At 45.4% G+C, this 24601-nt stretch overlaps 1 protein-coding gene across 1 annotated transcript in view; it reads right to left on the reverse strand.

Annotated features, from left to right (window-relative positions):
- uchl5 (ubiquitin carboxyl-terminal hydrolase L5) overlaps positions 1 to 24601 on the reverse strand; it is a 70269-nt gene that overhangs the window by 38563 nt on the left and 7105 nt on the right. Inside the window, exon 2 of the mRNA XM_060941828.1 lies at positions 23450 to 23513. Coding sequence (XP_060797811.1) covers positions 23450 to 23513 — 64 coding nt within the window. The remainder of the gene's footprint in view (positions 1 to 23449; positions 23514 to 24601) is intronic.

A 24601-nucleotide genomic window follows, 5' to 3' on the forward strand; every position in this document is an offset into this window, starting at 1 on the left:
ACCTTCACCCGTGCATCCGTAACCAAGTAACACTCGCGTGTCGCCAGCGCCCCCATACTATGAGAGAAATGCGTCGCACCGCACAACTAACGTGGGAGACGTTCGTCCGACCCACAGACCGCCACGAGGACGATCCCAGAGTCCTCAGCCTATATGAGCAGGAAGGTCAGTCCTTAGGCCTAGAAGGGGGTGAAGCCCCAAACCGCGGGCCCCCTTGGGCGAACCCAAACCCTGGCCACCAGACGTCGAGTCAACCCAAAGGTGACTGGAAAGTTCGACAAGCTGGAGCCAAGGGGGAACAGGGCCCCAACGCCAACGGGCAAGGTAACCGCAAACCTGGCAGTCACGGCCCTAAATCTCAGAATAGCGGACAGTCAAGGCCCCATCGCAACTCCTCTCGAAGGGAGCGGAGCCCTAAGCTAGCTACCGCTAAACAAGCCAACCAAGAGCCGCTTGGGATGGCAGAACTGAGGGCTGAATTAGCACGGATTAAACAAGCCAACCAAGAGCCGCTTGGGATGGCAGAACTGAGGGCTGAATTAGCACGGATTAAACAAGCCAACCAAGAGCCGCTTGGGATGGCAGAACTGAGGACCGAATTAGCACGAGTTAAACAACTGCTGAGCAATAAGAACAGGAAGGGTAAGCCGAGCAAGGACAGGGACGAACCGTCAGCATGACTAGGCCGGGACCCATCCCCACCACCACCGCGTGTCTACCTTGTGGGGTGGGGAAAGGACCCCTGCCCAATAGGCAGCGATGAGTTGAAACCACCCCCTCCGTTAGTGAAGCCTGACCCGCAGGATGCACCCCTGACGCAGTTTCTTGGAGATTTGGTTAGGAAAGGCAACGCCAAGCGTATCTATACCCCAGTGGTGGTAGAAGGCAACATTTCCCTCCAAGCTCTCTTGGATACCGGGTCAGAAATCACCCTGATGTGTTCCAAAGTCTTCGCAGAGGTTTCTGATGCGCGGCGCGCGCAAGGTAGACCCATCAGAACCGAACATTGTGACGTCAACTTGGTTAGCTTCACCCAGAATCAAGCCCCAGTAACAACCATTGCATGGTTAGAACTCACCTTCCAGGGCATGTCCATCACTCACCCCATTTACATCTGCTCTGTTGGGGTAGAACCGTTCCTCATTGGCCAAGACCTACTAGATAGGCTAGCGCCCCTCATTAACTGTCGTCGTGGGCAACTGTGGGCCCAGGTCGCGTCCCCACAGACCCCAGATCCTCGTCGTCACAATCGAGCCTGTTGCGATGAAGTTAGCGTGGAGGCTACTCCACCGATAGCTGAGTCAGGGCAGGTCCCCGAGAGCCTCGAGACCACTCCGCTCCACCCTGAGCCGAGTCAAGACGCACCAAACTCAACCGACACTCTTCTCAACCGCAACGCGCTTGATGGCCACCCGTCTTTCCTTTGCTTTCTTGGCGAATCTGCCCCAACCAGGTACTACCCCTGGATATCTGGCAACATTATTGTCAACGGCGTCACGGCACCTGGCGTCAGGTTAGCGCTTTGGTCAGAGAAGTCAGCCATCAGCCAAACGTGGTTCGACATAGTGCATCAGAGCACTCCTTCCCCTGTCTTTGTGCAGAAGAGCCACTGGCTACTGTCAGCCGAACAACCCCAGAGCCCCATCAAAGCCACGGGCATCTGCGCCGTGTCGCTCGCCATCGGTCAGAGAGAATTCCTTCATTTCTTGAGTGTCGTCCCCGGACTTCCTGACCCACTGGTCATTGGGGCAGACATCTTGGTCAGACTGGGAGCCCAACTGGACCTAGTCAACCGGGTCATCTGGACCCAAGCCGACGCTGCTAAGCACCCGTTCCAAGCTGACCCGGAACAAATGCGGTCAGGACAAACGATTCCCCAAGCCTGCCATGTCGCTAGCGAATTTGACATCGTCATTCCCGCTAGGACTGCTGGTTCCCCTCTTAAGCTGGTCATCATGAAAGACCAACAGTTTCGTAGCTCCCAGGCGTTCTTCCAGCCTCTCAGATTCTTCATGGAGCTTGACTTAGCCGTGTGTGGGACTCCTGCTTGAAGTGAGTCATCGTTCCGCTTACCTCCTGGTTCAAAACTCCACGCGGGACGCCATCACGATCCCCGCCCGTCGGCCTTTAGGCCTTCTGATAGACCAGGCATTCCATGACTTTGAACTCACCATTCCAGTCATCGGTGAGCTGCCAACGCCGGACACTCATTCCGATCCAGTGGAACCTCCCTGGATCACTCTTCCTTTCCACATGATCCGCATCGAACCTCACAACATGCTTCGCGACAAGCGCATAGTCATGACCAAAACTGACACCCCGAAACACATGCTGGTGTACGCTCTTGCCACGCAATCGAGCAACGACACCCCTGCAACTGAGGTCGTCGATTCAGCTCTAGGTGAACCGTACCCAGGCTTCGAACGAGAAGTTCAACAACAGCTGGTGAAAGCTGACAGCCTGACCACGGACGCCCAGAGACGACAGCTCCGTGAACTGTTCTACGACTTCAATGCGATTTGGGCGTGAGATTCTAATGACTGCGGAGTCACGGACATCCACACCGTCCGAATCCCAACAGATCCGAACGCTCCACCGACGTTCGTGCGGCAATACAAAATCCCGTTAGCCGCATACGACTCAATACAAGAAACACTGGACACTCTGCTGGAAAAGCAGATCATTCGCGAGTGTAACTCGACTTACAACTCCCCCTTGTGGCCGGTGCTGAAACCGAACGGCAAGTGGCGTCTCACCATTGACTATAGGCAGCTGAACAAGCAAGTGTCCTTGTCAAGATGGCCCATGATCCATCTGGATCAAGAACTTGCCAAGGTGAAGGGTGCAAAGTTCTTCTCCACCGCCGACGTGGCGAGTGGATTCTGGACCATGCGCGTGGATCCAGCTGACCAACACAAGCTGGCCTTTTCCTTTGGGAACCGCCAGCTAACTTTCAACCGATGTCCGTTCGGCTACGCGAACTCCCCCGCTGAATTCAACATCATCTTGCATAAGGCAATGAGCGATGCCGCAGCTCGTGGCAACTTGATCTATGTCGATGACATCCTCATTAGGTCACAGACTTTTGATGCACACCTCGAAGAGATACACCATGTTCTGTCTCAGCTGTCCAGAGCAGGAGCGAAGCTCTCTGTCACCAAAGGGCAGTGGTGTCGCACCAAAGTCGAATACGTTGGGCTGTGCGTTGGGCCAGATGGTATTGAACCCCAGTCGGGGAGGGTGCGGGCTATCCAAGACATCAAAGCCCCATCCAACGTACCCGAACTCAGGAGCTTCTTAGGGGTCTGCAACTACTCCCGACAGTTCATCGAGGACTACGCGGAGATAGCACGACCGCTCACCGAGCTCCTCCGAAAGGATAAACCCTTCCAGTGGAGTGAGTCTCAAGAACTCGCGTTCAAGAGCATGAAGCAGAAGCTCTGCTCTGCTCCCTGCCTCACGTATCCCGACAAAGACAAACCGTTCTTCTTGGAGGCTAGTTTCTCCACCCACTGCCTGAGCGCTGCACTGTCACAGCAGCATGACAAAGATCGCCGTGTCGTAGCATACGCCAGTCGGCCCCTCAGTGCTGTGGAGTTGAAATTTTCAGACTGCGAAAAAGCCCTGCTGGCCACGGTCTGGGCCGTTGAACACTTTCGCAGTTACATTGGTGGCCAGAAGGTGGTGATAGAGACCAATCATCAACCGGTCTCGTTCTTGAACAGCCAGAGGCTGAGAGAGGGAAGAGTTTCGAACAGTCGCATCGCAGCTTGGATGATGGCATTACAGGGCTACGACGTCGAGGTGAAGTACGCCCAGAACCACAAGATGGCGCTTGGCCGAGGCCTGGCGGAATGCCAGCATTGCGACTGCGAGAATAGTCCGGATCAAACCGAACTAACAACCGTACCTGCTCTCCCCTCCGACCACCACTACTATGACGAGAACGTCTGCAAAGACCTCCCCACCGCTTACATAGATGGATGCTCATTCCATCATGAACGCAAAGTCCAAGCCGGTGTCGGTATCGTATGGGCGAACGGCCCTATACAAGGGAAATACCAACATCGACTCGGGGCTAAGACTAGCCAATATGCGGAGGTAGCAGCCGTGCTCATCGTCCTGCAACAAGCTGCCCGTGAGAACATCAAGCGGTTAGTCCTCTGCTCTGATTCAAATTATGCCAGGCATAGCTTCGTCTCACACTTTCCCTCATGGAAGGTGCAGGACATGAAAAACGCAAGGGGCAAGGAAGTGAAACACTCCGAACTCTTCCTAGCATGCGATCGACTCGTAACCGAACAGGGAATGTGCGTCTGTTGGAAGAAGGTGAAGGGACATTCTCAAGTCCCAGGACCTGACAAAGTCGGTAACGATGAGGCAGATGGCCTCGCCAAAGCGGGAGCCGTAGACGGCCCCCTTTGGGAATTCCAGCCGTCATGGCTTCCCGAGACGCCACGCCATAACGTAACCGCGATTACTCGCCGACAGGCTAGAGCAGGTCAAACTGACGCAGTACCCCAAGCAGGAACAGTGCAACTCGGCAGACTGCCCCAGGATGCCGACCTGGTGTCTATGCAGGAAAGGGATCCCGTGATCCACCAAATCCGTAAGTTCCTTGCGGACCCCATGGCGTCCCCAATTTCCCCACAAGAGTTGCAACAGTCCCGAGACTTAAATCACCTTCACAATCTCAAAAACGGCTTAAAACTCGAGAAAGGACTCCTGGTGTACACACCACGCAACCAGGGACCTCCCCGGTGGGTCGTGCCCACAGATCATAGGGGGGGTCATGTTGCAGTACGCTCACGACAGCCCGTGCGGGGGCCATAGGAACGCTCAGGCGACCTACCAGACACTCCAACAGATTGTCTATTGGCCCTTCATGATTCAGGACATTACCGAGTATGTTAAAGGGTGCTTGATTTGCTGCCAATTCCGACCAGCCCAACCGTTGAACCGCGCCCCACTGCAAAGCAAAGGCATCTCATTCCCCTGGTCTAATCTCCAGATAGACTGGGTCGGACCGGTGCCGAAATCGGCTCGAGGTAATAAGTACCTCCTGACCGTCACTTGCGCGTTCACGAAGTGGGTGGAATGCTTGCCCGCCCCAAACGAAACCGCAGAGACCACCGCTCTCCTTCTTATGAACCATGTGTTCAGCCGTTGGGGCTTGCCCCTATCCATTGATTCCGACCGAGGTACTCATTTCACCGCAGAGGTCATGAGAGTGTTGTGGGAGATGCTCGGAGTCGAGGCAAAATTCCACATCGCGTATCATCCTCAGTCTTCCGGTCAGGTCGAACGCGCCAACCAAACCATCGTGAGCATGCTTCGCAAGTATGTGAGTCACCATGGCAAAGATTGGGACATCAAACTCCCTCTGGTGCTGATGGCCATTCGGTCCACTCCTCACCGCACCACCGGAGTCACCCCGTTCGAAATGATGACTGGCCGTGAAATGGTTCTTCCCTTACACCTCCTCTACCGACCAGAGGACCTAAGCGTTGCCACTGCGTACACCGCACACCAGTACGTCACCGACTTGCAACGCCACTTGCAGGGCACATTTGCGTGGGCCCAGGAACACCTCGAAAAGAGTGCGAAAGGACAGAAAGCTTACTACGACAGAAAGGCGACACACCGTGAGTACGAAGTAGGCGACAGAGTCCTATACTTCAATTTCACCAAACCGGTAGGAGTAGCCAGAAAATTCTTACCCCGTTGGTCCGGTCCTTTCGAAATCATCGGTAAACTGTCCCCCGTCGCCTACCGCATCAAAACTTCGAAGCCCAGCCAGGCGCCTTCGTATAGATGGGTCCATAGCAACCAAATAAAGCTTTTTGAGCAGTCCACACTCCATAGGGGGGTGGACAAACAATAAGTTATAGCCTGCCCAACTTAGTTGCATGCCTCTCAATCCATAAGCGTGCATCTATAAGTAACCACCCTTGTTACCATTCAAAACGGAATAACAAACTCCTGTATGTTGCAGAATGGCCCCTCTCTGGATCCTCGGCATCTTCCTAGTCCTGCAGACCACATTGGCCGGTAACATAGTGGAACCAGGTCCGCCAAGTGGCATCGTTCTCCAAGATGCCCCAGGACTGCTCCTCACCAATTGCCGCGTCCATACCCAGCGCGTGTACACCCGCCTCGATCCTTGGGACGTGTACCGTAAGCATTTTAGATCGCCCACACAAACAAACCTCGAAACCGGGCCTGACTCTGAGATTGGGTCCAACATCGAACACGCCAAGCGTACCACAGTTCATATGCTCGAACAGTTACAGAAGTTCATAGTCACTGAGGAGGAACTCAGCGGCAAAACACGCCCTAAACGGTTCCTCGGAGGACTACTCACTGCTGCATCCGCCATTGGCTCTCTGTTCTCAATGGGCCTCTCTGCCGTTAACACCGTTAGCCTGACCGCGGTCAAACGAGAAATGAACATTCTTAAGGAAGAAATGCCAGAAATCCAGGGTAGACTACTAACTCAACAGGAGGAGCTGCAGGGCCTAGGCAAAACCCTGCAGGGAACCATACTAACCGTTAACATGCATTCTACATTAATCAAGAACACAGTACATGCCGTAGACAGGCTAGCGACAATCATGAGAAGCGAAGTCAAGTACGTCCGAGTAATCCGAGACCTAATGCAGGACCTGATGAGAGAAGTAAGTAGCTCTCTCAGCACCCTGAGTGGAGGTAAAATCCCACCATATTTGATACCCCTCAGCATGGTTGACAGCATACTCCGATCTACTACCACGACTAAGGTTTACTCATCACAGATTCATCTGGCTTATAGTCTTGGCAGTGCTATCCCCATTTTTGTGAACCCTCAAAACCTAGAAATAGGCTTCATCCTCAATCTCCCCGTTATTGAACGGCAAAACATATACAGAATCAAATCTGTCCTTAATGTAGGTTTCTGGAACAACGACGTACACGTACGTTTGCAGACACCTCCCACCATAGCCTATCACGATGACAACCCCTCTATCTACCTCGTCCCTAATTTAGACATGTGCACCTCTACCAAAGATATCCACTGGGTCTGCCCCAGCAATCCCTTTATCCGAGACACCACAGACCGTCTCTGTGGATTGACAAAAGTCCCCGAGCAGAAGTGTGCAGGCAAATTGTCTATTAAAGATGAAGGAATAGGAACTAGAGTAGAAAGAGCTGGTAATCGGTGGCTAATCAACACTCCCCAAACTGAGATTCTGGTATCATATGATCAACATAACACTGCCACTAGAATGAAGATCCCTAACGAAACCTCTCTCCTAAGTGTCCCACTAGGAGCCACTGTTCACGTGGGTGACATCACCCTCCATCACCTTAGCGCTGACCAGTATGAGACCGAGATAGAAATGCCCGATGCCTTCCCAGGTCACGAACTTGAGATAAACTCCACCCTCCAAGCACAACTACTGCTGGAAGGGACCAAAACCGTGCAATTCGATCTTAAGCCCACTGGCATCGCTACCACTTTCTTGAATAACCGCGCAAACCCTTCGTCCGATCAAGGATCTTTAATAAGCCGAATTGCGCTGGGATTTCTAGCTAGCGGTTGGGTTATCACAGTCTTCATAGCCATCACTCTACATAGGTACATACTGACACTACACCGCAAACTGGACAAAACGATCTACGCACCTGAGAAATTAGATCGTGGCATTGTCCGATTCTCCATCAGGCCTAAGGCCTCCACTAACTTTCTTGAAGAGTAGGCTTGCTAACACGCTAACTAACCCCTCTTTTCCATTTTCCTTTATGGAGTTTTGATTATAATTTTTTTTTTTTTGTTTGCTGTGTGAAATATTGTATGTAGAAGGTAGTTAAGTAGCCATAGTGTAATTGTTTTCATGTCCAAGTGCCTATGCTTTCATGCCCAAGTGCCTATGCATCTTATGGACTGTATGAAATGAATTGAACTGTTGAACTGTGTCTGAAAGACTTTTCACAGAAAGGACCCTTGGAACTACCTCATTGTGGAACTACCTCATTGTGGATTACTAGGGACCGTGGGCCGCAGACTAAACACCATGTGCCCATACGGTATCACTCCTTTCAGCGCCTATGGCCAAGGGGGGAATGTTGGTAACTCGCCAGCGCCCCCTATAACGATCCCACAATTCCTTGCGTGCTCCACCCGGATGTGACGTAAGGTGGAACTGCTTTAACTGTATCGAGAGCGCCTCGATTCGTCCTCTCATGTTCTGGCTACTGGAGTGGTCGGACGGACTGTTGGCACGCTCGCCTACAGTGTTGAGACTAACTGCTATTGTCTGAGAACAGCCTGTTCAAATTAGTTTCGGCCGAACTTTTGAACGACCCGCTAAGTTTCAGCGATATAGTGGTTTTGATTCCAAACCTTTGCAAAGTTTAACTACAGTTAAGTAGTTTTCCACGCTAAGAGGCATTTGCGGACAGCTTCGCTCCTCTCAGCTTTTTCTCGTCGACGCATCACCGGAGGTTTCTCCTGAAGCACCGTGGGCCAGCTAGGCCTCCATCTCCCTGCTTCGTTAGCCGCGGTTGGACGCAACGCGCCGCTAACCTCCTCTCCTCGGACCGCGACCCTCAGCGCGGACATCGGAGAAAGAACTTCCATCGCATTGAGTAGGCACTTGGGCAAATTTTTAATTTGTAGCTTATTCAGATGGTTGTTAGGGTCATGTTTAAGCTTTGAGCTATTTAGCATACCCGCTCAGACACGGAAGGTGTTTGTTTGTTTTTATTGTTTGTTTTGGTTCTGTTTTTTTTTCTTTGAACTTGTTAGACAGGGTATCTTGCATGATATCTTTCCTTAACTCCATTGCTAGCTTCCCTATCTGATTAGCAGCGCAGCGACAAGTTTGTTATTTTAAGCTCCGAGGCTAGACCGCTACAAGGCCTAGTTCTCTCCATCCAACACCTATTACACACACATATACACACACTCTCTCTCTCTCTCTCTCTCGTGTTGAGTTCTTTGCCTAGATAGTCTGTTGGAAATTGTTGTTAAGTGCAGTGTTTGGATCCAGCTGTAGCGTGGTCAGATTCTCCTTAGCAACTTATTGCTAGCTACCTCAGGGTGATACGCTAGCTCGTAGGCTTGTGTTCTTGACTAGGCCTGCAGGCGCCATTTTTCCGACGCCATTTTGATACCTTCCTCATTGAGTTACCTGTGATACGACACCTAGGCACTGACCGCCATTTTGTTCAAGCATTGCCAGAGTGGCTAGTCATTAGCATCTGCCCACAGATACCTACACAAAGCACACATTAGCCACAGAGCTAATCCTTTGTTCTATTTAGCTAACATTCCTTTGTTTTAGCTAACGACAAGCTAGGTCTCACACACACACCTCCACACACACGCACACACAAGGGATTCTCTTTTTCTATCTTTTTCTTTCTCTCTTTCCCTCAAATTTATAGTCCAGGTGTAATTGTTCCATTGTTTTGTCTTGTTATTACCTTTGCCGACATTGAATGTATTTTGAGATTATTATTATTAGTGAGTAGTAGACAAATAAAAGCTAATAAAATTGAATTGCATTTTACTTGTTCCTGTTGTTTATTCACAAGGTCAACTATTTAGAACTCCTTTTTCCTTCAGAATTTAGCTTTTGTATACAACTGGGTTTCCCATCTAATACAGAGCTACCATTAATCTTGAATGTAACCATTCACGGTGAGTATTAAGATTAATAATGTAAGATTTTATGAGACTGATCTTTATTTATAAATTGATTAATTTAATTATCAATTATTACATAATTTATAATTTAATTAATCCCAATTCAACCTACAATTTCCACCCACAGCTTGAGAACTACCTTCACAAAAGATATGCCATTTTCTTCCCCTGCATGTCTGGTCACTCCCAGTGGTTTCCCACTGACACAGTGAAATATCAGAAAATGTGTCACTCAGATCCACGATGTATTTCGGATGAAAAAGGCAAGTTTTTCAACATGAGATGATAAACTTCATAATCTTCAAGCCAACGTGTTATTTTCCTTATCATCATATAGACACATTTACCAAAAAAGGGTTCCCAAATTTACCAAAAATCAATGCATCGATTTCTACATGAGTGACAGAGATTTGTGTCATGGTTTTGGTTCTCCATGTCCCGGATGTAGCTCGTATGAAAAATACAAGTGGTGTCTTTCCCAGTAAAACACTCACATCCATATATGTATTTATTCTATCCACATTCACTGGATATGAGCAGTCACACGCTCTGATTGGCTACTCTACTACTAGGCTTTCAGCTCACGTAACATGAGTAGATAAAAACAAAAATGGTGGGGCGTGTTGCTGAACCAACCGAGGACGGGGGGGAACCCAACTCTACTCAAAAACAACCATCTCCAGTGCCATGGCGCAATGGTGGAAGTCGAAGGAGGAAGACTAAGTCAGAATTCAGAGACATGGTGAGACAGACATTGGGTGAAGAGGTATTAGATGATTGGACAACTATGGCCAAAGTGGTGAGGGAGACAGCTCGGAAAGAACTGGGAGTGACATCAGGACAAAGAAAGGAAGACAAGGAGAACTGGTGATGGAATGAGGAAGTCCAGGAGAGTATAAGAAGGAAGAAGTTGGCAAAGCAAAACTGGGATGGAGAGAGAGAGATCAAGAGAGCAGACAAGAATACAAGGAGATGTGAGGGAAATCAAAGAGAGCAGTGGCAAAAGTGAAGGAAAGGCACATGAACTATATGAAAGCAGGGTTCCTACATATTTCCCATTTCAAAATTCCATGCTCAAATTCCCAGACTTCACGGTACATTTTTCAGACCACATTTGACACCACAGTACAAATAACTAGATGTTTATTATTTAAATAAATTATTTTAAAATCCAATTCTTAATATGCACGTTACATCATGATTATATAAGCTAGTATGTTGCCAAATAATTGCCAGAAACAAGCAATTGCTGATGATATATTCTGTCACATGGGTGGCACGGTGGTGTAGTGGTTAGCGCTGTTGCCTCACAGCAAGAAGGTCCGGGTTCGAGCCCCGTGGCCGATGAGGGCCTTTCTGTGCGGAGTTTGCATGTTCTCCACGTGTCCGCGTGGGTTTCCTCCGGGTGCTCCGGTTTCCCCCACAGTCCAAAGACATGCAGGTTAGGCTAACTGGTGACTCTAAATTGACCGTAGGTGTGAATGTGAGTGTGAATGGTTGTCTGTGTCTATGTGTCAGCCCTGTGATGACCTGGCGACTTGTCCAGGGTGTACCCCGCCTTTCGCCCGTAGTCAGCTGGGATAGGCTCCAGCTCGCCTGCGACCCTGTAGAACAGGATAAAGCAGCTAGAGATAATGAGATGAGATGAGATATTCTGTCACAGGGTGCAAAATGTCTCGTGGCACCCCTGTGGCTCATACAAATCAACTAAAACCAAACCCAGACAAGTTCAATGCACAGTATTTTATTCAAGCTGCAATGCTAAAACAAACAGTGCAGTGTTATTCTGTTTCTGCCATGTAAATTTAACAAACTAAACTGATCTCTTCTACTTGTAACAGTAATGGGAGGGATGTTGATGTACAACTCCTCGAACGAAAAGGGAACAGAAGTGCACTGACTTTGCTTCACTGAAGATTAGATGGAGTAAAACTGTTTATATTTATAAAAAAAAAAAAAAAAACCACCACCACTGGTCACAAAGTTTAGACCCCCCGTCTTCTGTCTCTCCTTTTGTCATAAGAGTGCATGCACGCACACAGCACAATGGAAACACAGAGAAAACCAGTTGCATCCTGCTGCAAAGACTGGTTGAGTGACAGACATCTATACACATGTTCAAATATGAAGATAAAACATGGCAGTAAGACAGTGATCAGGCTAAGAGGTCTTGTGCAAGTGCACCACACAAATAAGTAAGGGCAACTATGCTCTCTCACACTTCTGTTCTAAAACATACACCTGCATACACCGAGAGAGAGAGAAAAAAAAATTAAAAAACGCATTGTCATGCAGACACACAAATACACAGACATACACACCAGGGATGGAAATTAACTTTATCCACCTGCCACTGTGGCTGGTGGATTCTAAAATCTACCAACCACTTTCTTATTTGAATTGAAAGTGTATATCTGCATGTGAATAATACAGTAAGAGCTATAATATTCAAGCATGGTTATTTAGGTAAAAATAGCCTAAGTTAAATATTTACACTTGAGAGAGAAATAAAATGTCATTTTTTCGCGGTCTGGTTTCCAACAAATCCCGTGCTCTGACTGGCTGGTGAGGACCTCTGGCGACTCGCTCGTTCACAGCAACAACAAGCATAATGGCAATTTTTGTCAACATTTATTTTCGCATTTCTCAGGAGAATAGCATTAATTTTACATCACGGATAGTGATAACGACAGCAGGGTTTTTTCTAGAAAAATTTAGTATGAGGGCGCTCACCATGGCGAGGGAGCGAAGTGACCGGGGGGGGGTGCCGGTTGTCCCCCCCCCCCGCCGTGCGAAGCTTTTGAAAAACTGAGGCTACAATGGGACAGTCTGAGGCCATCTGACAGGGAAATTGTAACAAATTGTCTGTCAACATTGAAAAAGAAAGTAGTAATCTTCTTCTGCCCCGGACAGTCTTTGGCTTTCTTCCGTTTTGTGCCGAGGGATGACATCTTTAAATGCCCAAGTGTCAACAAAAACAACTCGCGAACTACTTCTGTCAAAAGCTCCCGCGCCGGTGGGTGAAAGGTCATTCAGTCTCGAGAAATCTCGCTCTACAAGTCAGCTGACCTTGTATGTAACCTATGTCAAATCTCGCAAGAGCAGCTGCGACAACTAAACAACATGGCGCCTCAGCCTGGAAAACGCCAATTCGGATTGTTTTTGCACCGTCTGGCGGTGCATCTACTATGATTGGAATATTTTTGGAGTAATTATAACGTATTTGATGATCAGACACATTGTCACGTGGTGTTGCTGGGATGTTTTCACGGAGATGAGATCGTTTTGAGAAAGATTGCATGTTGTGCAGTAGCATATAAGTGCATGGCCTAAGTGTGACTTGGGGTTCAATCGGCATTTCGGTAAGGGGGCGCACGCCGAGAGTAAGAGGGCGCAGCGCCCCTGTTCCCCGGTTTAGACGAAAGCCTGAACAGTCTTCACAGCAAAAGAGAGTTTTACTACCCTGAGGAAGAAGAAATAAAATAAAACATTTCAGGAGAAAGCTAAAAAACCTGTAACTGTTGTTAACGCTGAGCAAAAACATGGCTGAATCCTGAACTCAATTTTGTATAAATAGGGGACTACATAGGCAGCAAAATGTAGTTTTTTTTTCCTACCATGGAAGTGCACTTGTATACCGAGGAGGAAGCCATCTGCGTGACAGCCGTGAACGAGGATTCAAAATGGCGGCTCGCCTCGGCTCGGTTTTCCCTTTCGGGCGCTCTCATTTTCTGTTAGAATTTGGTAAAGAAAAAAAATGCATTATTTACCAGCTTAAGGTCGGTCCGTATGGTGAAATACCGTAACCTCGGCCTAGAGGCCTCGGTCAGTACTTTCAAGACCTCGGTCACAGTATTTCATGATACGAACCTCCCAGCTGGTCAATAACATATGTATTTCTCTCTCGCGCGCACACACAATCATAAATTGATGGAAGTTATGCTTGAGGAGTTGGGCCGATTTTAAAATAAATAAATAAACCAACCACAAACCATTCATGGGACTCTCCATTGTTGGCTTTTCTCCACTTCTCTTTAATTTAACCTTCCCTTCTTTGGCCTGCATCTTCTGGGAGGTTTTCACTTCAAACCTCTAAACCCTGACAATGCAACATTTTTTGTTTGTTTGCTGCAGCGCTAGCCTCAGCTGCCTGACCTGAGGTAACTCTCTTCAGCTGTCAGTCAGTAGTTGGCATTCTATGCTCAAGTTTCCATATTGAATCCGAGGCTTGTTTCACTTGGACAACAAGTTCACGTCTGACTGAAATGTGCAAACTCACGATTCAATCTGCGTTGTGGAAGGTCACAAATAGTTGTTACAATTGTATTATTTCTTTATTGTACTTTAATCTAACCACCATTGTGGCTGTTAGGTTGAGCAAATTCACCCACATGTGGTGGGTAGCAGGTGCTATTTTCCAACACAGAGACAGACAGAGACACACACTTGCCATTATTCACGCCTGGGGGTAGCCCCATAACACCGGCAAAACTTGCCAATTACCCATTCTTACATAGGTAGTCTTGCAATGTGTGTTTGTGCCAATTTTTTAAGTTCTGTATAGGTACGATGGAGCCTAACGTGCTGACAGGATGGCAGATGCCACAGAAGTCACCACAGACATTCATTCAGTAAATTATTTAGTGTGTGTATGGATGGATGGATGGATGGATTGGCTCTATGTTTTATTAATTGCGCTGCTGCTCATCTTGGCCAAGACACACTTGTAAGAGATTTTTAATCTCAGTGTGTCTTTTCTGGTTAAACAAACATTGTGCACACATCTTGCCTTGCTTAACCCTCTGGGGTCTGAGGGTATTTTCTGGCACTAATGATTTTGGCATGCTCCAATGTTGTCAATTTCAACAAATCTAAGCAGTATTTCCAAAGTCATATGACTTTGTATTCAGCACAAGTTCAGCTACATAGATATTACTGTAATGTCATGATTGTACTTTTAAAAAAAATGTTGTAAAAAACAGTTTTAGAATGGTGTTGGAATGTGTGAAAAACAAAACATGACCTTACCCATTGTGACGAACCATTCTGGTCACTTGACGCGATTCTGTTCAGTCTTAGGAATGTATCAAGCACAAAAACTTAAATCTGCTCCATTGATTTGGACAATTAACTGGCCATGAAAAAAATTAGGTTCTATTGTTTTGGGATAAGGGGTTGGCAGTGGGAGGGGTATTCAATGAGAAGGGTAAAAAATTCCATTCCATTCAATGAGAAAAAAAAAAAAAAAGTGAATACCCCTCCCACTGCCAACTCTTAATCCCATCAGGTCAAGGTGACCAAAACGGTTCGTCACAACGGGTAAGGTCGTGTTTTTTTCACATGTTCCAACACAGTTCTAAAACTGCTTTTTACAACAGCTTCATTTATCTGTTTAAGTACAATCATGATATGCATACTACATAGATATTATTGTAGCTGAACTTGTGCTAAAAAAAAAATAAAGATATTATACATAGTCATGACTGAAAATACTGCTTAGATCTGTTGAAGTTGACATCAGAGCATGCCAAAATCATTAGTGCCAGAAAGAAACAAAGAAGAGAGACCAAACAAGTGAGACTGCACATTTTACTTACTCAAGAAGAATGCAACGATTATGCACGACAGCGCACGCATATCAACTGGTGTGCTCATAAGAAATATTTACACTTATCCAATTTGCTCTTCAGCTGGATCAAGTCAAAGTGGCTCCTAATCAGTGTCACAGTTCTCAAGACTGAATTGCTGTCCTGAATCATCCGAAGCATCTCCTGAGCATCAAATCGTCCGCGCCATCTCGTGACAAGTTTGACTCCAAACAGATAGCCTAACCCGTGGCAGACAGATTTTATCCTGTTTACGGCAGGCGTTCCCACCACAAAAGAGAAACCAATCAAAACCCAGAGAGAGAGAGAGAGAGAGAGAGAGAGAGAGAGAGAGAGAAAGTGATTATCATGCTTACCATGTGACAAGTCTTTTATGAATGCTAAGTGGGCGCTCAGCGCACCGACTCTGGTGTGACTAAGGTGACAAGCTTTGTTTCATCTAATTTAGGTAACTTAAATATATAATATTTGGCAGTGGACAAATAGCAAAGTATAAAGTTTGTCAATACGTTTATCATGCTTGTATGATAAAATCTCAAAAAAGATATTAAATACATGACCTACTCATTCTAAACCTGCCATGCTTCACCGGTGAAGCTCTCGAACCCAGAGGGTTAAATTCAAATGACATCAGACTCGTACTGATTTGACCATTTTAGCTTAATTTTATATTTTAGAAAAGAAAGTAGGGGCAATATTTTGGAAGCAGAAATATTTTCCCAGACTCTATTTTCCTTTTTCCATACTTATCCAAACCTGCAAATCACTAAAATCAAATTCCATACTGCGTAGGAACCCTGTGAAACCATGAGCAAGACAACGAGATCAAGCTGGGAAAGATGTGCAGCAGGTTAGGCTGATAAAGGATGCAGATGAAAATGTGCTGACAAGTGAAGAGGGTGTGTTGAGAAGGTGGATGGAGTACTTCTGAGAAGCTGACGAATGAAGAAAATGAAAGGAGAGAGAAGGTTGGCCGAAGTGGAGATAGTGAATCAGGAAGTACAGCAGATTAGCAAGGAGGACGTAAGGAGAGCTATGAAGAGAGTGAAAAGTGGTAAGGCAGTAAGCCCAGAGGATATATCAGTAGAGGCATGGAGTTGCTTAAGAGAGATGGCAACTGACTTTTTGACGAGATTGTTTAACAAGATCTTGGAAAGTGAGAGGATGCCTGAGGAGTGGAGTAGTAGTATACTGGTACCAATATTCAAGAACAAGGGTGATGTCCAGTGCTGCAGTAACTATAGAGGCATAAAATTGACCAGCCACAGCATGAAGTTATGGGAAAGAGAAGTTGAAGCTCAGCTAAGAGGAGAGGTGGAGATGTGTGAGCAGCAATATGGTTTCATGCCAAGAAAGAGTACTACAAATGCAATATTTGCTTTGAGACCATTGATGGAAAAGTATAGAGAAGGCCAGAAGGAGCTGCGTCGTGTGTTTGTGGATTTAGGGAATGCATATGACAGGGTGCCGAGAGAGGAGTTGTGGTACTGCATGAAAAATCAGGAGTGGCGGAGAAGTATGTACAATTGGTGCAGGATATGGATGAGGACAGTGTGAAACGATTGAGACATTTAAGATGGAGGTTGGATTGCACCAGGGCTCAGTGCTAAGCCCTTTCTTGTTTGCAATGGTAATGGACAGGTTGACAGACGACACAAAGCAAGATGCCCCATGGACAGTGATGTTTGCAAATGATAGTGATTTGTAGATTATTGTAAGTGCAGTGTGGGAAATAAGGAATTTTAATCAGACCGTCACAGGACAGACGAGTCCGAAATGTTGTCCATCTGTCCAAATTTCAGCCTGTCCGAATGATGGGCCAAAGGCCTGGAACAATGTGGCCGGGGATCCGGGGCCCACCTTAGGGCCCTAGAAGCCGAAGGGCTTCGGATGCCTGAAGACAGCTTCTCAGCCATTTCCAGGCACATTTTTGAGATCTTCAAAAGGCCAAATTACACTAGATATTAGTTGCTAATTAAACTACAAATTGAATACAATTTACAAGAAAAATGTCATAAGACTCAGGGGGGGAAAAAAAAAAAACATGCTTCAGGTTCTACCCAAGAAAAAACAGTAGCGCGCACAGGTCAGTTCCATGACTAGAAAAAAGTAGGGGGAGAAGGATGTTCCAGTTGGTTACAACTTACTGGTACTCATTATATATATATATATATATATATATATATATATATATATATATATATATATATATATATATATATATACACACACACACACACATACTATAATACACACTCATGAAACGTTGTGAATGACTATTTTTATACTATGTTTATAATAAAGTGTATAAGAAAGTTAGTAATCAACAGTAAAACTATTCTTACATAATACAGTTAAAATTTTGAGTCTGAGATTCTCAGTAACTTTGTAACAAAATGACTCAAAACTAGACATGGTCATATCATTTGGCATTCAGAATAAAATCTGCTGGACTGGAACTTAAAAACTATTAAAATATAAATCCGCATAATCCAAAGCATATGACTGACCATTCTTATTATGAATATTTAAAAAAAAAAAAAAAATCCACCACCGATTGGCAGTTTGGCACTTAATACTGTACTACAAATTTCATGTAAACTGAACTCTTAATCAACTGACTGGATCAATCAGATACCGTCAACCCTAAAACACTAGTTTAGCTGAATCATACAATATAAAACAGTGAATACAGAGTCTATTATCATTGTCTTATTTAGTGTGCCAGCTGTCATTTGGATAAAAGTAACAACAATTAGAACGAGATAACATGTAGGCAAAGGCGTAGGTTTGGTATTAACACTGGTGTGGACATAAACCCAATGCCAACCCTCAGTGGCGCCAACTTCAGGTCAACATTAGAGGGTCACAATATTTTGCTCCGTTGTGTTCCACCAAAAGAGTCTCTATCATCTCTCCAAAGCTCAGACTTTTAAAATTTGAAGTTCAGAACTGTAGTAATTCATTAATAATAATAATAATCAATTAATTTGATTAATTGCAAATCTTGCATGTGGTGATTAACTCATTCTACCAATTTGCAAATGTGTTTTACAAGGGAATAACGCATTGACTGTCAGGAGGGAGTATGTTCCTTTCCCTCATAAATGGGAATAAAATCCATCTGGAGCCTTAAACACTGCGTTCCATGAGGCTGGCAGGGGGAGTCGGCTCTCTTCTGTGGGATCTTTAACTAGTTTTAGAATGCTAGTTTAAGCTGATATGTGATTGCTCTAATGGTAAAACAGGACGAGGACTCGAGAACTTTGACACATTGAAAGGTTACAATTTTACTTGGCAACAGAATGTATCTGAATTCTGATTGGTGGTTGTTATATTATTGCCCTTTTGTTGTCGTCTTGAGCCCAGAGCGGAGAGGGGAGGGAGAGGAGGTAGTGACAGGGCTCTACAGAGAAGTTTTTAGCCTACCGCTTTCAAATGAACCCCCTCAAAAACCAATCAGTTCAGCGTATTTATGTACTTGGTAAGTGACGTTTTCAAAAGAGAGGCGGGAGTAACCAAAATTTTCTGATCAAGAAGGTGGAGGCTGTTATGCTTAAAACATTCTCACGTAATATTTGATTAAAAGGTGTCTGGGCCACAATGTCCACATCACCATCGAGTTGGTTGTTTACATGTGTCATGTTACCCGAACCTGGTCAGGGCTCTCTGCAGGTCTTAACTGAAGCACTTCAAATTAAGGGTTAGCGGGCTGCTAAAGTTTGCAGGCACTTCACAAGCGAGACTAGGTGCAATATTAGCACAATTTGATATGATTTAATGTCTTTGTGACCTTAATGAACACCAGTTGTTGTCGGTATCAAGTCGGATTATTATTTACATGCCACACAGTCATATTCCTATGTTGTCATTTTTACACACTGAATACGAACTGTTGTTAACGGATTCATTTTACAAGCTAATCTAATGTTGCATTCCTCAAGGACGGTTTGCTAGCTTGCAGCCAGTCACTGCACTGCAACCGCGCTTGCTAACTGACACGGCAGCCAAACTTGCTTGCTGTTTTCACAACTATGCCCTCAGAGTGAATATTCATGAGCGAATTTTGCGTGGTCTTTCGCCCAGTGGAAACCTGCAGTAACCATTTGTGTACCGCGCACGGAGCTTGATTTTTTTTTCCAATCAGAAATATTAGTAGGGACATAGCTGTCATTTGATATTGGTAGGGACACGTCCATACCGTATTCTACACCTATGGTCTGTACAATGGAGCAACGTGTTGTCTTTTCCCCATTCAGTGGATACCCTGGCTGGATAACAGTTGCATGCTGGGAGGCCCCGCCTCTGACAGAGAGCTGCGTGAGACGACAGAAAACAGCACGGTGTTTTATTCAGTCAATGCGTCAAGCTAATACTCTGGTGACTTCCCTATGTAGATGTACAGCGTGTAAATGCCAAAATCGTGGGAACCCAGTTCACTTTTTTTTTCGTTTCCGGTTGAGAGTACGTCGTGCACGTTCTGGCTGCCGCTTCTCACCGGAGCTCTTATTTTATTTCTTTCCTGTGTGTTTGTGTAGTTTGGCGTTTGAGTGTTTTGTCCGCCGGTTGTGGTGTAGCTCCGGACCCAGTTTGGGACGTCGGTTCCCTCCAGGCCTTGGTTCGCCGTGGGCGATGCTTGTGCTCTCAGCTGTGGACTGCAGTGAGCCTGTTGCTCAATTTACATCGTGGTTGTCCAGCGCCCTCTGCTTTAACGCTTGGCGTGATGTTCTGAGCGATGTTGCTCGGTGGTGTCGCGGCGGCTGTGCAGGCGGTTTGGGACACACCAGCGCTCTGCGTGGCGGTGCTTCTCTGCTCGCTTTGTGGATCCATGACGTGATGTTCTGAGCGATGTTGCTGACGGCGTCACGGCGGCGGTGCTGGTGGTGTAGGACTTGTTTTCGTGCGCCTTTTGGTGGGACTGTGGCTGCTACACCACGGGAATTACATCTTGACCCCTACTTGGTGGACTTTTTACTTTTTATATTTTTATTTATTTTTTTCTTTCCTTGTCTATAATTGTAAAGCGTCCTTGGGTTTTTGAAAGGCGCTATATAAATTTAACTTATTATTTATTATTATTTTCATTTACCGTACGATAAGTCGGTATATCGACTATCACGACAGGCCTACCCATATCTTTACAATTGTTCATGGGCCATCCAATCTAATGCTTTTGAAACACAGACAGACAAATGTGAAAATTATCGGTAAATGTCTGCCAGTCCGGCCTTATTTCCCACACTGAAGTCGAGGAAAACTTAGAAACACGGGGGTATGCACTAGAAAGAAGGGGAATGAGGGTCAGTAGCAGCAAGACTGAGTACGTGTGTGTGAATGAGGGTGAGGACAGTGGAATGGTACAGCTACAAGGAACAGAGAAGTTCAAATATCTGGGGTCAACTGTACAAAGTAAAGGAGTGTGTGGAATACAAGTGAAGACGACAGTGCAAGCAGGTTGGAATAGATGGAGGAGAGGGTCAGGAGTGATGTGACAGAAGGTTGCCGGCAAGAGGGAGAGAGAAAGTGTACAAGACAGTAGTAAAATCAGCTATGTTGTATGGTTTTGGAGACTGTGGCACTGATAAAAAGACAGGAGGCTGAACTGGAGGTGGCAGAGTTGAAGATGACATTCTGACTGGGAGTGACAAAGTTGGACAGGCTTAGAAATGAGTACATTAGAGGGACAGGACACGTAGGACAGCTTGGAGACAAAGCGAGAGAGGCGAGATTGAGATGGTTTGGACACGTACAAAGGCGAGATCCAGGGTATACTGGGAAAAATATGCTGGAGAATGCCATGTTGCCAGGTAGAACAGAAAGAGGAAGACCGAAGATGAGATTTATGGATGTCGTGAAGGACATGAGGACGGTTGCTGCTACAGAAAAAGATATGGAGGACAGGAGGGACATTATCCGCTGTGGCGACCCCTAACGGGAACAGCCGAAAGATGATCAAACATGAATGACCCAAATAAATCAGCAAATGATCAGAAATAAGCAAGCTTCCATGTCAAAAAAGGCAAACTGTCCCAAAGAGAGAATGAATAAGCACTACTTGTTTTTATCTATGTCTATTTGTGTATATTTGTAAATGTAAATGTCTGGTCTCTGTAATGATTCTTTTGTTTGTTTGTTTTTGTTCGTTTTTCTTCATTGTTCAATAAAAACTAAATTTAAAAAAAAAAAAAAAAAAGGCAAACTGTAAGTGCAGTTAGTGCATCTAATGTACAGAACCATTTCTATTACAAAATATACTGCAAAACGGAAATGAGAGAGCAAAAAGGGAATTTCTGTTGTGAATGCATCTGAAATACATGTTCTCCACACAGGCAGACAAAAAGAACATGGCTCCCATTTCCAATGTCTTTGGGTTAGTTTCAAGTCTTCTTGATAAAACCTGGCCACCCTGGTTAATGATATTACTTTGAACACAGTTAGGCCAAAAAAAAAAAAAGTGTGTTTTTTTCCGGTTACGTAGATTTCAAAACTAGGGTCGGTAGGCAGGCATTTTTTTTTTCAAGATGGCTGCCATAACCTATATTTAGACAGGAATAATTTCACAAAATATAAGGAATTTCTTTGCAGGTCACCTGAGTTACCACCTTCTGATGAATCTGATGCAGCATGAGACACCTTTTAACATGAATGTTTCTGTAAATATAACAGCTCAATACACCATGAGAGAGAGAGAGAGAGAAGCAGCCCCTCCCCTCTCTGCTCCCTGAGTGGAGCTCGTCGCCTTGGTAACAGTGCAGGGAAGACACACAATATAACAAGCAAAGAGCGCTTTTTCTCAGAGTTCCCTCTCATCGAACAACGCTGATTTACACGGAAACGGAAGGAGCTATTCACAAAATTATTTCACATTGAGTGCTACAAGGCTCCCATGAACACATTAATGTAATTTTTTTTGTCCCTAGTGTAAAAAATGTGGACACTAGAGCGAGTTAAAAACAAGTGACATTTCTGATTTTGCAGTAAAAGCGCTGCCACGTTTATAATGTGAGTCTATGGGAGAGCGCGGCTGTCCTCTCCTTACTTTCAGGCTTCTCATTCAAAAACTAAGTCCTATCGCTCAGGTAGACACATTGTGTGAATCAAGACAAGTGTGACTACAACTTTTGAGAAAATTGTGTGTAGAGTGAAAATTGTGGCTGAGAAAACAGTTTAAATGAGAAAGTTAGAGCTTTTTTTTTCAAGCTGCCTACACTCTAAACTCCTGAGCGCCACTGGCGTGTAACGCCATAGACACCCATTATAAAGTCTGAATTTCTCCAGATTTGCTCATGGTGTTTGATCTGTGACTGATCAAAAAGTATAGAATCTAGGAAAAACGTTGAATGCCAGATCCATACAGGAGAATTTTGTCTCCGTTTTCAAGTTTGAATCATGTCTCTAGGTGAAAGACAAAATAAGCGTTATCTCTGCTTCTGTTCCCTCCGACACACTACTGCCTCCGCCGAGTGCGCGCACACACCGCATGTCGGGGCCGCGGATGAGTTACTCTCCCTGATCAACGAAGTCGGTGAGGAATTTGTGGTTATTATCGGTACAAACAGCGCGAATCACAACTTAAATGAGTGCGGTTCAGTTTGACATTATTGTCAGTCCGTTAGATAAACATTTAATTTTATTAAAATCGAAAATTAATATTTAGAGCCTGTGGGCTACAAAAATAAGTCATTAAAGTAGCCGGCTGGACTTAATTGTGTAGTCCGCTGTATGGCCGGCAGCCGGCGCTTGTGGAAAGCCCTGATTTTCCCAGTGAATGACAAAACTTCCAGTTCACGCGGTTGGGTTATATGTAAAAGTCGCGACTGGGAAAAAAACAAAAAAAAAAAGTTTAGGGTCGGGCGGGTAACCGAAAACACACTTTTTTTTTGGCCCTATGGTCTATTTTTTTTTTTAGAAAAAGAGGGGCAGGGCTTACAGAATGTTATTTAATGTGAGAGTTTCAAACTCAAACTGTCAATCAGACCAGGTGGAGATGTTGACGCTCATCTTTCATTTTAATTGGAAGGAAAAAAAAGAAGAATGTCCTTTTTGAGAATTTGAGCTGATAACTTGTAATAGTGTGTTCTGATGTTAACTGTTGAGTTCCTAGTTAGCATGTCAGCTGTTTACATGTTATTCACCATAGATTACTCCTTACTTGAGATTTTGAAAATTCTCTGGCTCCATGCTCCATATTTCTTCAACTTGTGCTCCTTTGCATCCTGGCATGATGGGGGGGGAGACAAACAAACACAAAGCTTTAAAGGGTGATGCTTTACCTAGAACAGTCACATTTTTCATCTGCAATATTTACTTTTCTCATTGTACTTTTAGTAGTCAAGGGTTTAATTTAGACATTAAATTCATATCATCTCTAGCCACTTTATCCTGTGTGTTTTATGTCATGACAGTACAAATCACTGAATGGTTATCGCTTCACTTTGATAACAGACAATGGTTTAAAAAAAAAAATCCGAAAGGACTCTGATGTTCATACCCATGTACTACTTAAAGGAGACACGCAGAACCATGGCCTCACTTTTTGCTTATAAATGCCTCAAGAATGGCATAGAAATAGTTTTAAGCGTTAAAAATTACTATTAGGTTTATTGTTAAGAGTAAAAAGTGATTCATATAGGTAGCAGTCTGAGTGAATGACCTTGACATCTGTGACGCCACAGCAGGAAGGCTAATCTGTCTCATCGTCATTTCCGCTATACTAAAACACAACGCTAACTGCAACTTCAATCCTCCATTTTGAGCTAATTTATCGCCATGCCATGTAAATGTGTTGCTGGCAGATGCAGCAACACGACAGAGGGTGGATTTATGTTGCATTCATGGCCCAAGAATGTTCAAACTGCAAAGATTTGGACGAGTTTTGCGAGAAGTTCACGGGCACATTGGGCGCCTATGAAGTGGTCTCCCCTCTGCTTTGCACACTTTACTGAGGGCTTGTACGAGACCTCTGATCTGTTGAGCGTTGGCTAGAAGTCCGTATTGAAAGACGGTGCAGTACCAACAATTAAAGGAAAACTACAAAAAAGGAAAGCAAGTTCAGTTGCACCAGTTCTCCTGGAGCGTGAGCCGAGGGTTGCTGGTAAAACCCGGGATGGAACAGAATGTGACATTATCGCTCGGGCAGTGACCTCCCCACGGTTGTTGCTAAAACCGGTGAAGTCTCGTCCCGGGTTTTAGTAATTGCCTGAGCCGAGCAGTAATGGCGGCGTACTCCGTATGGAGAAAAGACAGTATGGAGTGGAGCAGCCGTCTGATTTCTCCGCTGGATATGCTCATCTCAGCAGCAATA

Source organism: Neoarius graeffei, chromosome 15, assembly GCF_027579695.1.
Source record: "Neoarius graeffei isolate fNeoGra1 chromosome 15, fNeoGra1.pri, whole genome shotgun sequence".
Lineage (NCBI taxonomy): Eukaryota > Metazoa > Chordata > Actinopteri > Siluriformes > Ariidae > Neoarius > Neoarius graeffei.